Source organism: Sceloporus undulatus, chromosome 10 (genome assembly GCF_019175285.1).
Source record: "Sceloporus undulatus isolate JIND9_A2432 ecotype Alabama chromosome 10, SceUnd_v1.1, whole genome shotgun sequence".
NCBI lineage: Eukaryota > Metazoa > Chordata > Lepidosauria > Squamata > Phrynosomatidae > Sceloporus > Sceloporus undulatus.
Genome location: NC_056531.1, coordinates 13,679,277 through 13,695,620, shown reverse-complemented (window position 1 = coordinate 13,695,620; position 16,344 = coordinate 13,679,277). Strand labels below are relative to the sequence as shown.

At 49.4% G+C, this 16,344-nt stretch overlaps 2 protein-coding genes across 6 annotated transcripts in view; both read left to right on the top strand.

Annotated features, from left to right (window-relative positions):
• LOC121916561 (BRCA1 associated protein) overlaps positions 1–16,344 on the top strand; it is a 64,156-nt gene that overhangs the window by 37,903 nt on the left and 9,909 nt on the right. The window contains exons 1-7 of one of the 5 annotated variants that reach the window (XM_042441823.1): positions 84–102; positions 3,676–3,837; positions 5,298–5,490; positions 6,555–6,744; positions 7,914–8,027; positions 9,917–10,065; positions 11,153–11,228. In XM_042441823.1, coding sequence (XP_042297757.1) covers positions 3,684–3,837; positions 5,298–5,490; positions 6,555–6,744; positions 7,914–8,027; positions 9,917–10,065; positions 11,153–11,228 — 876 coding nt within the window. In that variant the 5' untranslated portion in view covers positions 84–102; positions 3,676–3,683. Of the gene's footprint in view, positions 1–83; positions 103–748; positions 1,134–1,498; positions 2,458–3,675; positions 3,838–5,297; positions 5,491–6,554; positions 6,745–7,913; positions 8,028–9,916; positions 10,066–11,152; positions 11,229–16,344 lie in introns of those variants that run through there. The other 4 variants (XM_042441821.1, XM_042441820.1, XM_042441822.1 and 1 more) reach the window with 4 other exon arrangements.
• On the top strand, positions 11,790–15,680 carry LOC121916560 (serine/arginine repetitive matrix protein 1-like). Its single transcript, XM_042441819.1, has 2 exons — positions 11,790–14,194; positions 14,824–15,680. Exons 1-2 carry the CDS (start codon positions 12,019–12,021, stop codon positions 15,624–15,626), a joined length of 2,979 nt encoding a protein of 992 aa, XP_042297753.1. The 5' UTR covers positions 11,790–12,018; the 3' UTR covers positions 15,627–15,680.

Below are 16,344 nucleotides of genomic sequence, written 5' to 3'. Positions count from 1 at the left end.
CTGTTGTTGGGAATCTTCCACGCTGCCTCCCAAAGAAAAAAGCCAGCTACAGCAACAAACCAAATGAGGCCATTCAAGAAAGAAGACGGCGACCGCTCTTAGGTCTGTGCTTTTGAAAAGAGCCTTTCCTTAACCTCCCACCTGAGGGCGGCTGCTGTTGCTGCTGCTGGAGTCAAGCTTTTGCTGGCTGCTTCGTAATGTTTGAGCTGGCTGTCAGGGATCCGATCGAGGTGGCGCCCTCTTGCCCGGCCCTCTCTTTGCCCCCCTGGACTGCTGCTTCCGGAGGCCTTCTCCAAAGGCCAGAAGCAGCTTCAGCCAGTGCCCAGCAGGACCCGCCTCAGCTGGCAGCAGCTCTTGGGAAGGAGCGGGCCGCCCAGCCTTTGCCCCTCTGGCCCACTCCGCTGGGACACTGGGCGCCCAAACAGAAAGGCCTTTGGACCTTGGCTCAACCCGGCCATGGGCCCCCGGGGCCTGCCCTCCTTGGCCTTTCGGGGCCCACCCAAGCAGGGAAGGAGAGGGGCCTTTCAGCCTTCCTTCACCTGATGGATGGGGGGCGGGGGGGGAGCCCTGTGGTCCCAAGCCTTGCTTGGGTCTCTCTCCTCCCAGCCCTGGCTCGGCGTCGCTTGGAGGGAGCCCTTGGGGCCCAGCCCCAAGGGGAGGCTCTAGGCAGAGAGGAAAGAGGGCTCGGGGCGGGGGGCGGCGGTTCTTATCTGTATTACAACTCCTTCCCCCAACAGGGTTGCAGCCACACGGCAAGGCTAATCCGCTTTCAGACCGCTTGCCCAGCCAGCCAAGGCATTCTGGGAAGGGGAGGGTCTTGGGGGCTGGCCAAGCGGCCTCTTGCCCCGCTTCATCCGGACTTGCCTGAGGAGGCCAGGCCAGCGACTCCGCCCCCGACGCCGCAAGCCCCGCCCCGTCGTGCGCCACGCGCGGAGTCAAAGGTCGCGGGCGGCGGGGGAGGCGGAAGCGGCGGGGATTGTGCGGTCATTGGGCCGCCGAGATCTGTCCGGTTGGCGGTGCGCGGGCCCGGGCGCCCCCCGGAGCGGGCCCTATGAGTGTGTCGCTGGTGGTGCTTCGCTTGGAGCTGGCGGAGAGCTCGGCCGTGCCCGGCGGCTTCCCTTACAGCGCCGCCGGTAGGGCTTGGCGCGCTCCCCAGGGGCTCCCGCTCCCCTGAGCCCCGCCCCGACCACTGGCCAAGGGCTTGGGACTTCAACTCCCAGCAGCCCCCTCGGCCCGGGAGGGGGAGGCTCCAAACTTTTGGGGGAGCCGGGCTTCCGAGGCAGGCTGCCTTTCTACCCCCCCCCCCTTTTTGCGCCCTTGGCGCCCTGCTACAGAACCCTGGGTGCTGCGAGGCGCCGGGTCTCCTGGGCGCGACATGGGGGGGGGAGGACTCTAAAGCCCCGGGTTCCAGGCAGCCCTCGGAGGGGCGTCAGGTGACATCGCTTCCGCAGCCAGAGGGCCCCTTTGGGACAAGCTTACTGTTGTGCCCCCCATGTATTTGAGAGAGATTTAGGGCTGAAAAAGACTGCAGAAAGAATCCAGCTTGGAACCGCGTTGACTTCTCTGGCTCAGGGCTAGGGGATTTTGGGAAATGTAGTTTGTTGTGGCACAGAGCTAGGAAAGAAGGCTCAATGCCTCACCAAACTACAGTGCTCAGGGCCTTAGTGACTTTCCTTCAGCGCATGGGACTACAGCTTCCGTTGTTCCTGGCCAGCTGAGTGGGGGGAGTTGCAGTCCAACGCACTGGGCGCTGGGTTGTGGCTCCCCCTCAACTTCAGGGTAGTCTATATCTCATATATTCAGCCATTGTCCCCCCCTTGGTGGGCTCTCCTGCTGTCTGGACAGTTGGGGACAATGGGAGTGGTAGTCTCAGCCGACTGGAGGCCTTGAGGTTGGGGCCTGGAACACATTGCAGGGCAGGCTGCTGTCTCCCATCTCCTTCTGTTGTGTTTGATGGTCTTCCTTGTCAGGCTGCGCTGGCTCTTTGCCTTCACTCTTGGGCTGTGAGCTTTGGCTGGCAGCTCTTGACCCTTTCCCAAAAACAAAGACAAGCAAGTTCTGTAGAAGAAACAACAAAAAAGGGAAGGCCAACGTTGCCATTACTTTAGAGACTTGAGTTAGGCTGTTGCTGCATGTGCTTTAAAACTCTGTCAGTGTAGTGGCTCTTGGGGTGTTTTGTTAGGAAGGAAACAGCTTAAAACAAACTAATGTGTTTGAGAGGTAAAGAGATCTCATTCTTCATAGAAAAGGTGTGTGGATAAACGGGTGGAGAAGGCTCTTCTCTGTCTGAGACCACAGAGTGAGAATGCTGTTTGAAATACTTATTATTCGTCAAGCTGGCATAATGGTTGGTTTTACTGTTAAAATGGTATATGCCCGTTCCTCCTGAGGATATTTGGAGACCACTGAAACAGGTGGTTTCCAGCTTTGGGGGCTCCACATGTTTGGGATTCCGTGGTAAGAACTATTGTTAGGTTACAATTGCTGTCACTTGACTATTCATAATGTGCTGGAGTTTGCAGGGAGAAAAAAGAAATGGGATTTCTGCCCCCCAGTGTTCCTAGGTCCTCTTTATGTAAAAGGAAGGTGTTAAGAGTGGGCTGCTTCTCGTCATCCGACAAATACCAATCCAGGTGAAGCTGTTGTGTAACAAACAACAACAGCCTAAGCAGGAGCCTTTCCAGAAAACAGGGTAGTGCTTAAAGGTGTGGCTGTGGTTTCATAGCAGACATTCCCTGTGTGGGCAGCAGGGTTGAGATGGACAGGAGAGATCACCTTCTTTTCCTCTGCGCTGGGCTCAACTACAACATGAGGAGAAGAGCGGGGAGAAAAGGCTGGTTCCTGAGCTCCAAACACTCGGACTATTAGGTTTCAACTAGGGCTGTATCCACACTGGAGAAATAACCCAGTTTGGCACCGCTTTAACTGCCCTGGCTCAAGGCTATGGGATTCTGGGAGTTGGAGTTTGGTGTGGGGCCCAGAGCGGAGTCAGCGTGACAGTTGGCATCTTTCTGTCTTCTGTTACATTCTACTCCACTCCCACAGCGGTGTTTAAAGAACTGTGGCTTTAGTATCACTCCAAGGGGATTGGGACCACAAAAGCTCATGCTAGACTAAGTCTCTAAGGTGACGCTAGGTTCATTTCTACCCCACCAGACGTCTTTTCTTTTTATGTGTGTTGCGCAATGTGTTATGCGCATTAAAGAATAGCAAAAGAGGGCTGGGGAAAGTACTAGAAACAGAGAAGGAGGAGAACATGTCATGGACAGGCCTTGACAACAAATGCTTTGTCATCCCAAAGTTAAATGAAACTCAGCCCTTATTAATTATTCCAAGAAGAAAAGCTCAGATACCTCTCTGTGTTGCTGGCTCTAGTGTGTGTCTATAATGTTGTGCTTTCTGGTGTTCCTTGTATCTGTCTGGCTTATTTTTAAAGTTGTCTCTAAAGAGCTGCTACACTAGGTCATAGGTGTATTGTGGCTCAAATGATGAAAATGGGGAGTGATGGGGAAGAGAGGGAACATGAAAACAAAAAGCTCTGTGAATTAATGGGACTGAGACAGCTTTAATTGACTGTCATCACTCAGGTTTTGCAGGTCTTGTCTGGCTACGGTTGTTTTGCTCAGGGTTCTAGGGGTTCCCATTGTAATGGCATGAATCACTGTTTCTGCTTAGCCACTGAGATGTCTGATGAGGAAATCCAGCAGAAATCGCTAGCAGCAGCGACAGCCTCCTTAGAAGGCAAAGCGCCTGTGGAGAGAGCAGCCTTAATTCACCAGCATATTGGTCGCAGGGAGATGACAGATATGATCATTGAGACCATAAAGCCTAATGCAGGTATTTATAAAACACTATTTTGTGCTTGTAAACAGAGCAAGTGCCCAGGGACTTGGACTTCAACAAAACGTATAAAGAGGTTTTCAGGGTGTGGGAGAGGAGGATTATTAGACAAAGGCAGCTGTGTGCGTTTGATGGTGGAAGCCAGGGCTGTGGAGTTGATAATCCAAACCTTCCACCCTGATCCTAACTCCTCTGTTTTTCTACTGCCTGGCTTCTTTATAAACAGCAAGTGTATGTTAGGAATGACAGATTCAGTGTGGTAAAAAATGGCAGCACAAAGCATTTCCTCACCACTGCATGAATCATCAGACTTCTTGGACTGATAGGAGATAAAATATATTTATTTGAAATATCTGAATAAGAAAGCTTTCCTAAAATCCTGGGATGATAAACATGCAACAAACTAGACATTGATATATTTACCATATTTTTATAACGCAAGTTTTTATTTTGAAGCCAAAGTCAGTACATTTCAACCGACTCCACTCACAATTGCTTCTGGCTCGGCACCCCTTTGCTTTTGGGGGAAGTGCAGAATTGGAATAAGCGCTTGAGTTAGGCTAGAGGCCCTGGTGTAAGATCCCTTTTAATAGTAAAACATCTGTTGGACCAGTCTTAAAACAGGTGTCTTGAGAGCTACTGCCCTGGTCCCTGTATCAAGTAAGAGTGACATCAGGTAACAAACAGGGAAGTTGGAGGAGAGTTGGTTTTCTTTCTTTTCTCCAACTCAGGGATATGCCCCAAATGATCATGGATGGACAAGGGGGTTGGTAAAATACCTTGTGTGCTTGTAGACTTGTTTGCAAAGGCTGTTGATGTTGGAGTTCCAAACGATCACATAACTGATGTTTGATTGTTGATTTTATGATCGGAGGAAGGAGTAAAGAAAAAGACATGAGCAGGAATTCACTCAACACCCCTGACTCTACTGTTTCAAAATCCTTTTTTTAAAAAAAGAAAAATAGATCTAAAATTATGTCCAGAAGTTCACTTGATCTTCTGGGCCACTTTTCAGCATCCAGAGCCTTAAATGCACTTTTCCAGCCATAGCTGACAGCCCTGACAGAAATGTTTCTCCCATGGCTAGGGGCAGTTTGGGCTTTACCACTCTGCCGTAAGTGGGCTGAGTACATTTATTCAGGAGAAAACCCCATTGTGGGATTTCTGTTGAGAAAACATGTCTTTGATTTAATTGCAGAGGAACTTGTGATCTTTTATGACTAAATAACCTGGAGATCCAGTCTACAGGACATTCACTCAAAACGCCACCCATCAGTTCTGTTGACTTCCTTAGAAATACTTCTGAGTAAATTACAAACTTGTTCAGAAGTGTCAAGTCCTGTTTGCAACAGGCATGCTGTCATTGAATACCCTGTAGAAAATGTTGTTTTGGAAGTGTTGTTGAAGTTTTCACAGACCCAATTTCTGACTTGTACATTTCTGGATTCATAAAACAGATGAAGTGAAAGTGGCAATGGAAGAAGGGAAAGCTTCTGAGGCTTCTTCTTCAGAAGACCGAAGCAAACATGATGGTGGTATTGGGACAATCCTGGATTCCCCGTCAAAGCAGCTGCCGGACCAAATTTCTTTCTTCAGTGGCAATCCATCTGTTGAAATAGTTCATGGCATCATGCACCTCTACAAGACAAAGTAAGAAAAAGTGTCTTGCCTCTTATCATGAACAGTTTTTGAATTAAAATGAAACCAACATTTAGACATCCACCTCCAGTTTTGAAAACTTGGTATTTTTGTATTAAATAGAGGTTTAACATATTTAAAGTTTGAATTACACTTCCAAAAAACTTCCAGGAGCAGTAACACATCTTCCCTCTGCTCTTGAATATTTATTTATTGGTGAGAAGATGGCCTGGAGAGCATAGACATGGCCACTGCCCCACATAAGCCCTCTCCATTCTGGTATGTGCACCAGTTAGGATTGTCCAGCTTCTCTTTTGCTCTGCATGCACTGAAAATGCTTTACATCTTGTACAGTCACCTTCCCCATTCTAGTGCCCTTTGTATATGCTGGGCTACAACTTAAATAATTTCTCAGCAAGCAGAGCTTGCTTTAACAACACTGGCTGTAGGATATTTGGAATGATAGCCCAACACATTTGAAGTGCACCACCTTCTCAGAGGTGCCTGTAGAGGAAGATCAGCAGTGGAGCTCACAGCTCCTTCCCTGTCAGGCTTATCTTATGACTGATCTTTTTGAGACAACTAGGGACACGCTTTCCTGGAACATAGTTTGAAAAACCACTGGAGTGATAACAATTGCAGGTAACCATGCTTGGTATAGTTTGCTGCCCAGTAAGGAATTGATCAGTGGGTCCGTTCTGCCAGAAAGCAACAGAACCATTTGGGTAGCACCTTCCTTTGTCATGTCCTTGCTATACAAAATATCTGTGGTCTTGGGGGGGGGGGTCTTACTGCATCTTCTTCTTATTCTAATGCTGTGCAAAGAGATCTTGTAACACCTTTGAGGCTAACTGCAAAAGAAGTTGTAGTATGAGCTTTTGTAAACTTGGTCTGCTTCCTCATTTGTAGCTCATGCTACAACCTCTTTTGCACAGTTAGTCTCAAAGAACCCTTTGCTTACTGATGTTCCAGACTAACATAGCTGTGTCTCTGAATTTTACTCTTAAGGCTGTTGGGTTGAAACCTTTGAAATGCTGACAAACTTTACTGATGTGTCTGCTTCTTGTCTCATGCAGTAAGATGACCTCCTTAAAAGAAGATGTGCGGCGCAGTGCCATGCTCTGCATTCTCACGGTCCCTGCCACAATGACCAGCCATGATCTCATGAAGTTTGTGGCTTCCTTCTACGAAGTCATTGAGCACATGAAAATCATCCGAGACTCCACCCCGAACCAATACATGGCCCTGATCAAGTTTAGTACGCAGGTAAAAATTACAAGATGAATGGCTGCAGACTAGGCCCTTGAGCATTTGAAAAGGTTGCATTACCTTCTCGTTATGTGACTCTAGGCTTGGGTAAGCTATGTATCTTTGTTTGCACCTTAGGAAAACTACTGTTTCTCTTTCACTCTCATGGGTCAAGTGTTATTGGTGACTGAGGTACAGCCATTAGATAAACAGCTAGTGTGGTGCACCTGATCCCCTGAGGCCATTACCATCTGTGAGACCATACTAATGCATTCACCATTCTGCTTGCTTCAGTAGATTTCTACAGTCCATACATTCCTTCTGTAAGATTGTTCTAAGGGCTACAAAAGCCTTGGACCAGGAGACTTAAGTTCATCTCTGCTTGGTTACAAAGCTCACCAGCTGACTTGGTACTAGACCTGTTTTCACTTAATCTGCTTAACAGGGTAGCTGAGAGGAGAAGATGGTTTGGAAGGAGGCATGTGCTTCCCTGCAATCCTTGGGGAAGGGGGAACCTGGCTCTGACGGAAAGGTACAGCTCTTCTTGTCAGTCCTCCTTTTCCCAAGACGTTCAGCCCCATCTCCAGTTGCTGATGGAGACCGTCTGACTTCCTGCTTCAAATGGCTCTGAAATGCAATTACGGGATGTAGCAGAAACAGTTTCCAGTTATCTGCATGATTTAGTTTAGATGTTTGGATGGCTGTGGGCTTTGCATATCTAAAATCATACTGATTACTAAAGTGAGAAGCAAGGCACCAGGAGATATGTTCTCTAAAATAAAAGCTGGTGATCTGCTCAGAAAAGTCACTGAAGTTGCATGAGAGAGGAAAAAAAGTAGAATCTTTAGGAATGCAGTGTTGTCCCTGTTTGGCAAACCCTAGGGTGGTTAAAACATTAAGGTGTTTTTTAACTGGATTATGATGCCTGGGGGTCTTAACACCTTTTAAAGCTTTTTCTTAATATTGAGGGGGTGCAGTTAATATTTTCCTAACTGGTTTTGAACTCTGATGTATGCCTTCCTTCTAAGGTAACTTATGAAAACTGTAAGCATTAGAAACTGTCTTCTAAAGATAAATGTTTTCTTGATTCTAGTGGAGCTGTGCGAAATGTCTCTGGCTTTTTGCTGTTAGGTCCTGTGTCCTTTATATCAAACCTTTTCAGTCTCTTTTCTTTCACTTGCCTGTAGGCAGATGCAGATAGTTTTTACATGGCTTGCAATGGCCGGCAATTCAACTCCATAGAAGAGGATGTTTGTCAGCTGGTCTATGTAGAGAGAGCAGAAGTCTTCAAGTCGGAAGATGTAAGTTTCTTCTTCCTTTTTATGGAGTTTACCCTCTTTCCAGGATGTGCATCCTCTGATGCTTGCCTTTCAACTTTCATAAATACAGTCACATATTTCTCATAAAATGGAAAATGCTTGACCAAATTCTTCAAGCATATCTACTTCCTACACTTTATTCTCTATGCTTTAAATTGATTGAAAAGTTTTGAGAGAACTATTGCCTCTTAGGCCCCTTCATGTTGCAACTTGTAATTTTTATTGGGGATTTCATGTAGTTCTCACTACAAAATAACTTGCCTCTCTTAAGTTTTTTTTTTACTCTGAAACATAATTTAGTACACATCTCTTGCCACTTTAACATAGGCCTGAAACACATGGGCCAAAAGAAGTGGCTTCTAGCTACTTTGGGGACATAGTGTTTACATGACGCATCCCAAAATGCCGCAAATGGCTGGAAGCTACTCTAAGGCCGCCAAAGGTAATGCAAAGCTGCCACAAAAAGGAGCCACTTAGATCTGGCTCCTGCAGCACATAGCTTGGGACCACCGCACCAGCCTGCTTTGGAAATAGACTGCATGGTCACCACGGTCCCAGCAAGATTGTGGCCAGAGGCCACTTTTTATGGGCTGTGTGCTTCACCCCAGAGTGCGTTTTGAGATGTGTTTTGGTGAGCATTGATTTAGCAAGAGAGGGCACACAGTCAGTGAAAATAATCACGCATGTGCCAAATTCACTCTCACACACTGAGGCTGGACAGGTTTTTAGTTTTCATTGCAAATCCCAAAATATGCCCCTGAATCTGTAATAGGCAGATTGATAGGGGAAAGGATTCCCAGAAGGTAGGAAATCCTATTCACTGACTTTATCCTGCCTTTGCAGTAATAAATATTGTGCAAGGTGGCTGACCATCACTGAAAACAAATAAAATAATCAAACCATTACAATCATCAAATTAAAGGGCCAGATTAAAAAGTACAGCTCTAGAGATGTAGGTACTTGGTTTATGCCATTCTTGGCTTCTCAAGATATTATCTTTATATTATATCTGCTTTTGTTAACAGTTGAGTCTTGCCTTGTGACTTCCTTCATTTTACTTCTGTGTCTGCCTGGAACCCAGACCGTTCTTTCTCCTTTTTAAGCATGAGGCTCTTCAAATGTTTTGGATTTCAGCTTTCAGAGTCAGAATCCCTTACCATTGGTCATGCTTACTGGAGGTTTTGTAGTAGAAATTCCTCCAGTTTGAGTCCAACTGTTCTTCTGGCTCTCTAAAATTCTTCTTTTTTTCATGCTCCTCTATTCAGCTGTTGAGAGGATAAATGCAAGTTGGTGAAACTTCTGTAAATATGTTGTAAATACATTGTATTTTAATCAATTTACACACTTACTTATTTTATATCCTACCATTCTCCCAAATGGAACTCACACTGGCTCATCGTATGAGTTAAAATACAACAGTGGATAATGCAAAAGTTAAAAATGATTGAACAAATAATCATATTAAAAATATGAATTAAAAACATTTTTTCTAAAGGGAGTTAAACGATAGTAGTAATAATAATAAAAAATACTTTTAAATACAGTCCACCTCAGTTAAAAGGCATGCTGCAAAAGGCAGTTAATACCCAAGGTTCTAAGTAAACCAAAACGTCTTGCTGAGAGGGACCAACCTAGCTTCCTGGGAGAGGGAATTCCATAGCCTAGGAGCATCCAACAAGAAGACCTTTTCTTCTGTTCTCACAAAACATGTTGTTATGGTGATGGGACAAAGAAACAGCCCTCTCTGAGGATCTTAAAACTCAGGCAGACTGACATTGGGATAGCTGATGTGTTAGATGATAACTATTTGAGAAGTTGTCTGTCCCACCACATGGCACCCTGATCAGAGATGTATCTTTCTTTTCCTGAAGGGGGCCAGCCTTCCTGTCATGGACCTGACTGAGCTTCCAAAGTGCACTGTCTGCCTGGAGAGAATGGATGAATCTGTCAATGGAATTCTTACAACGCTTTGCAATCACAGCTTCCACAGCCAGTGTCTGCAGCGCTGGGAGGACACCACGTAAGATACTCACTTGATTCAACTTGGTGCAGGCAGGGGTATGCGTAGAAAGGAGGAGGCACACGTAGCTGCTGGGATATACTTGTCAAGGGGAAGAGTTTGCTCTTTCTAGTTTTTTGTGGGTTTTTTGGGCTATGTGGCCATGTTCTAGAAGATTTTCTTCCTGACGTTTCGCCAGCATCTGTGGCTGGCATCTTCTGAAGATGCCAGCCACAGATGCTGGTGAAACGTCAGAAAGAAAATCTTCTAGAACATGGCTACATAGCCCAAAAAGCCCACAAACTATGGATGCCGGCCATGAAAGCTTTCGACTTTACATTTGCTCTTTCTGTTGTAAAGTAGTGCTGCTTAAGGATTTGGTTCTTCCAGAAAATATTTTGATACCCTCTTTTCAGTAGGATCTGATATAGCTTGTTCATTTGCCCTAATGGTCAAGAAGTACAGCTTGAAAAAACATGTCATGTTAATTCCCTGTCACATATAAATGTTTTAGAATTTGGGATTCTGCCGATAGTGAGATAGTGCACATGACAAAACAGATATTCCAGTAGAACATAGCTTGAATTTCTTCTTAGCTTCCTTTGTTATCCTTCTGGCAATTGATTCATTATAGAGGTGCTACAGTGGCACTGAAGCCACTTCTTGAGATGAATGCTTCTGGAATATGTCAACTAGTAAGTTTGGCTAGCTTGTATGCTAATGCCAGTTTGTCATTCAGAAGCCTGTAACAAATTTCTGAGGAACATAGTCTGTAGACCACACCTGTATTAGACCCCCTTCTTATATTAGACCCCCTTCTTATAACCTTTTGAAGGTTTGGAAAGAGGATATGGCAAAGTGAGATTTGAGACAGTTGGAGAACTCCCCTTGCAGAGGTTCTCCAGTGCTTAGAGCACACTTGTCCAAGTAAGCTCCAAAGAAGCTGAGGTTTGGATGCTGTGAGATCTAGGAAGGCTAGCTTTGTACAAGCACTAATAATATTCATCAAGCGTCTCCAATCATTAGGTATTGTGGAAGACTTCTAAAACCAGGCCCTGCCTGTGTGTTTAGCATGGTAAAGTTAACAACATCCTCCTTTCTTTTCCAGGTGTCCTGTATGCAGGTATTGTCAGACGCCTGAACCTGTAGAGGAGAACAAGTGCTTTGAGTGCGGAGTCCAAGAAGTGAGTGGGCTGGTGGGGAGAGGTCCTGGAGGAGGCCATTGACATTATCTATCTGTTGTGAGGGTCTTGTCTTTGCAGTAAGAGTTGTATCAGTATGGAGATACCAATCCAACCTCCCCTGAAAGTGTTTTGAAGTCTTGTTGGGAGAGGAGTTGGAGTAAGGAGGCATCAGTATATTCACTCTTGAGAAGAGTGTATGTCTTGATCTTGAAAGATGGAAGTATATGGTGTGTTTATTTAATGGGTTTTAAAATGTTTGTATTGAATAGGCTTCAGCTGTACTTTTTAATTTCTTGTGAGCCACTGGGAGTGTTATACTGGGAGGAAGATGGATATGTGTATGTGCCTTCTAGTCAAGTGTCGATTTATGGCATGAATTTCATAGGGTTTTCTTAGGCAGAGGAATCCTCAGAGGTGGTTTTGCCCGTTCCTTCCTCTGAAATATAACTTCTTCTTCGTGGTCTCTGCGAATCATACAAATGGGTTTTACTGCGCCTGCGCAGTGCTGCTCGGAACCTACTGGAATCACTGGGCAGAGTTAACTCTGCAACATATTGAAACTTTTTGGCGGTAACTCCGCCCACCCGTTATAAGGCCCCTGCCTTCCCGCTCTTTCCCCAGTTCCTTTTTTCCGCCGCGCTAGCTGCTTCTAGGAACTTTCGCTTGCTTATCGGAATCACTCTCGTTTTTTGACCTTCGGACTGCTTTGACCATTCTTGCTCTCCCGCCCTGGTAACTCCTGAATTTCGGACTGTCTGACTTCGCTTTGGATCTTGCCTCATCTTTTAGGATGTCTCCTCCGTTCAAGAAATGCGACATCTGTAGCGGAAAGGTTCCTGTTCAGGACCCCCATTCCTCTTGTCTCTTCTGTTTGGGTAAGGATCATGACCCCAGGGTTTGCAGCCTCTGTAAGTCTATGTCCTCCCAAGCCCGCAAGAATCGGGAGTCGCGGCTGACGTCCGCCATTGCCCAGGGCAAGATTAGGGAAGGGGACCCTCGCCCGGCGTCAGCTCCTTCGGCCTCTGCTCCGACTCTCCAGGCTCGTAGCGGCCCTTCCAGCGCCCCTCCTTCGACTTCCATGGGTCAAGACGTGGGGAAGACCGACTCTTCTCGTCCACCGGCTCGTGGTGCCGCTTCGAAAGCCCCGAAACATTCCCGCACATCGGGATCAATCGGGCAGGACACGGCCACAGGCCGTAGGGAGGGAGCCCCCTCCGAGTCATCGGGGACGTCCCGGGCGGCTCCAGACAAGAAGAGGTCCAAGTCCAAGTCTGGATCGGACTCCGCCCCGAGGAGCACCGTCTCCGCGGAACCCTCGGCATCGAGGGGTTCCACTGCCGCCACCGAAGATCGGGCCACTACCGAGGATCGGGCTGGTCGGGCGGCTACCATCTCGGAGTCCCCAATCCAGTTCTTCCCGCCGGAGGCGCCTCCTCGTCATAAGTCGGCCAAGAAGAGGCAGTCATCGGCTCCAGAGGCGACTGCGTCCTCTTCGGCTAAAAAGCCCAAGCCGACTCCTGACATTTCACCCTCGAAGAGGCGTGCGGACGACGCTTCCCGCCCCCGTAAACCACACCGGGAGTCCCGCCGGGACCGCTCGCGCTCCGGTTCCCCGGGACGGGTCGACCCTCTGGCTACGCCTCGGGTGGAGAATCGGCCATCTACCGTAGACCTTCACCATTCCCCGGCTGAGGGCCGTGTTCGAGACACCGCTGCCCAGGCTGTGCCAACCCAGACTCAGTCGGCGACGACGCTTCCGTTCCTCCTGTCGGACGACGAGGAGGTAGAGGATCAGCCACCGAGGTCTCCTTCTCCGGTGTCCCTGGCTCCACGCTCTCCGACGCACCCGCAATATTACTACGACTCGGAGACGGACCAGTTTTTTCTCCCGGTGCCAAAGGAGGTGGTTCTCTCCAAACCTTCCCGAGGTCGGGACCGTCCTCGGGATTTGGACCAGCCGCGGGCCCAGGGTTACCCTCATCGCGAATCCCTCGACCGACCAGGCCCATCATCATCGGCTCCATCTCGACGTGTGGACGGTCCTGTTGAGCGCCCTAGACCGTATGTTGCGGTGGACTTGCCAGTGTCTGATTCCGATCCCGAACCTGCGGATTCGGAATACTCCTCAGGGGATGATGATCCAGCACAGAACTCTCCACAGCTTTTACACCATCCGGAGGCGGCCTCTCCTACGGATGACGTTAGGTCGTTTCTTGAACATGTTATTAAGATGTCCAGGGCTCTGGACATCGACCTCCAGTATCCCGAGGAGGAAGCTAGAGACCCCCTCGAACGCAGGGTCCGCAGCAGGGCTCATTCAACGCCCCTGGTCCCCTTTATGCCATCCCTGGAAGCCTTGGTCAGACGCTCGTGGGACTGCCCTTCTTCCCTGGTAGGGCCACCTCGCAAGATCGAGTCCTTATACAAGGTTTCGGCCCCAACTGCTCCGTGGTTGACCTCCCACCCTCGGCAAAATTCTGCTATTGTCGAGGGTGCTCAGCAAACGTCAACCCAGCGACAAGCGGCTGTGCCATTCGACAAGGAGGCCAAGAAGGTGGATGCTTTGGCCAGGAAGGCATACGCAGCTGCAGCCCTGGCGGTGAAGGCAACCAATTATACAGCCTGTATGGGGGCCTATATTCAAACTCTTATGGAAGGAATCTCCCCCATCGTGCCCGACGTCCCTGATGAGGCCCAGCGGACCCTGACGGAGATTAGAGATGAAGCCCACTCCATCGGCGCGTGGCTCATCACCGCATCCAGGAACGTGGTGGAGTGTTCAGGCAGGGCCATGGCGGCTTCCATCGCCCTAAGAAGGCACGCTTGGCTGCGGGGGTCGGACCTCAACTCCAACGTTCGGTCCACTATAGAAGACATGCCGATTGATGACTCGGGCCTCTTCCACGCCGAGACAGACGACAAGCTGAACCGAAAGTTCAGGTTGAAGGCGGCGGCGAGGAAACATGGTATGTCTGCCCCCGCCTCGGCTCCCTTCCGTAAGAGGTTTCGCCCCTGGCAACAACAGCAGGGCCAGTTTAACAGGTCTTCCTATCAGGACCGTCAATTCCAGCAGCAGGGGTCCCAGCGCCAGAGGTACCCGTCGCAATCCCCATCTTCCTCTGGCCGCCGAAACCAGTCTTCTCGGTATCGGAGGAACCGAAGACAAGACCCTGACCAGTCCAAAAAGAGGGCATGAAGCCTTCCCGCGCACTTCGCCTCCCCTGCTACCTTTTTGGACATTCTTAAGCCCTTTATCAACACTTGGGCTTCCATTTCCTCCGACTCTTGGGTACTAAACATCGTCCGCAGGGGTTATACCCTCGAGTTCGAAGAGCTCCCGCCCACCGGAGCTTTCATTTCCACCCCACCCTCGGACACCCTTCTCGACGAAGTGCGCACCTTGTTGGACAAGGGGGCTATTTCCCCACTATCCCCGGGCTCCTTCCATACGGCCTTTTTTTCCAGATACTTCACGGTACCTAAGACCGACGGGGGCATTAGACCAATCCTGGATTTAAGGGACTTAAACCTTTTCCTCCAGTATCGCAGGTTCCGTATGGTAACCCTAGCCTCTATTTTGCCTCTCCTTCGCCAGGACCAGTGGTTCGCAACGGTCGACCTCAAGGACGCCTACTTCCACATCGGAATTCGGGAATCCCACCGGAGGTTCCTCGCCTTCGCCGTCGGCTCCGATGCCTACCACTACAATGTGCTTCCTTTCGGACTCGCTACAGCCCCACGGGTCTTCACGAAGTGCATGGCTCCAGTGGTGGCTTACCTGCACGGGAGGGGCTACAGAGTCTTCCCTTACTTAGACGACTGGTTGTTCGTCGCAGAATCCCAGCACGAACTTCAGGAGGCAATTGCATTCGCCACCCGGCTGCTGAACTCTCTCGGATTGGTGATCAACAAGGAAAAGTCCCATTTCACCCCGTCCAGACAGGTGAAATTCATCGGAGCCATTCTCGACTCCGAAAGATGCTCCGCCTTCCTTCCTGTAGACCGCTTCCAGTCCCTGGTGACATCGCTGACACCTTGCATCTCCCACAGAAGGGTGAGAGCCAGAGACGTCCAGGTCGCTCTGGGTCACATGGCGTCAACGACCTTCGTGACACCGTGGTCGAGACTTCGCTTACGTCCACTCCAGGCTTGGTTCCTGTCGGCCTTCTCCCCGATGGAGGATTCCCCATCCAAGTGGCTGACGGTACCGAGACCGGTGGCCGCCTCCCTCAACTGGTGGCTGGACGACCGAAATGTGTGCGCTGGGATGCCCTTTCACCAACCGCAATCACAGGTGACGCTGACTACGGATGCTTCCTTAGAAGGCTGGGGCGCCCATCTCCTCGACCTGGTTGTCAAGGACAAGTGGTCGGACTCGGACAGCCTTCTCCACATTAACGCCCTCGAGATGCTTGCAGTCGAAAAGGCCCTGAGAGCGTTCGAATCCGCTGTGACGGGCAAGGTGGTGCTCTTGAGGACGGACAACACCACCGTGATGTATTACATCAACAAGCAGGGTGGTACCAAGTCAAGGACCCTCCTCGAGATTACCCTGCGCATCTGGGACTGGTGCATACAGAGACAGATCCTCCTTCAGGCGATCCACTTGCCAGGGGAGGACAACGACTTGGCAGACCGTTTGAGCAGATCACCTTCGGTATGCCACGAGTGGAGGCTCCATCCCGAGACAGTCAGCGACCTCTTCGATCGATGGGGAACCCCCCAGATCGACCTTTTCGCGACCGGATGGAACAGCCATTGTCCCCAGTTCTGCTCCAGGAGGCCAATGACAGGATCCCTAGGAGACGCATTCGCCTTCCTGTGGTCGGGGGAGTTCCTTTATGCCTTTCCCCCCTTCCCTCTCATCGTCAGGGTTGTCTCCAAGATGATGCTGGACCACACGGACGCGATCCTGATCACGCCATGGTGGCCGAGACAGCCCTGGTTTGCACCTCTTCTGCATCTCTCCAGACGGCACTTCCTTCGTCTCGAGCCTCGCCCAGACCTGCTGTCGATCCAGGACGGACGGATTCTCCACCCCGACATCGACAACCTACCGATGGTGGCCTGGAGGATCCAGCCCTGACTGCCTTACCGGAGTCGGTGAGGACGGTGA

What these genes read in the sequence shown, in the direction of transcription:
- LOC121916560 (XM_042441819.1), top strand. Translation starts at nt 12,019, where the DNA reads ATGTCTCCTCCGTTCAAGAAATGCGACATCTGTAGCGGAAAGGTTCCT. An exon ending in GGCGGCGGCGAGGAAACATG is followed by an intron (nt 14,195 to 14,823) that starts GTATGTCTGCCC and finishes CTCCTTCGCCAG; the next exon opens with GACCAGTGGTTCGCAACGGT.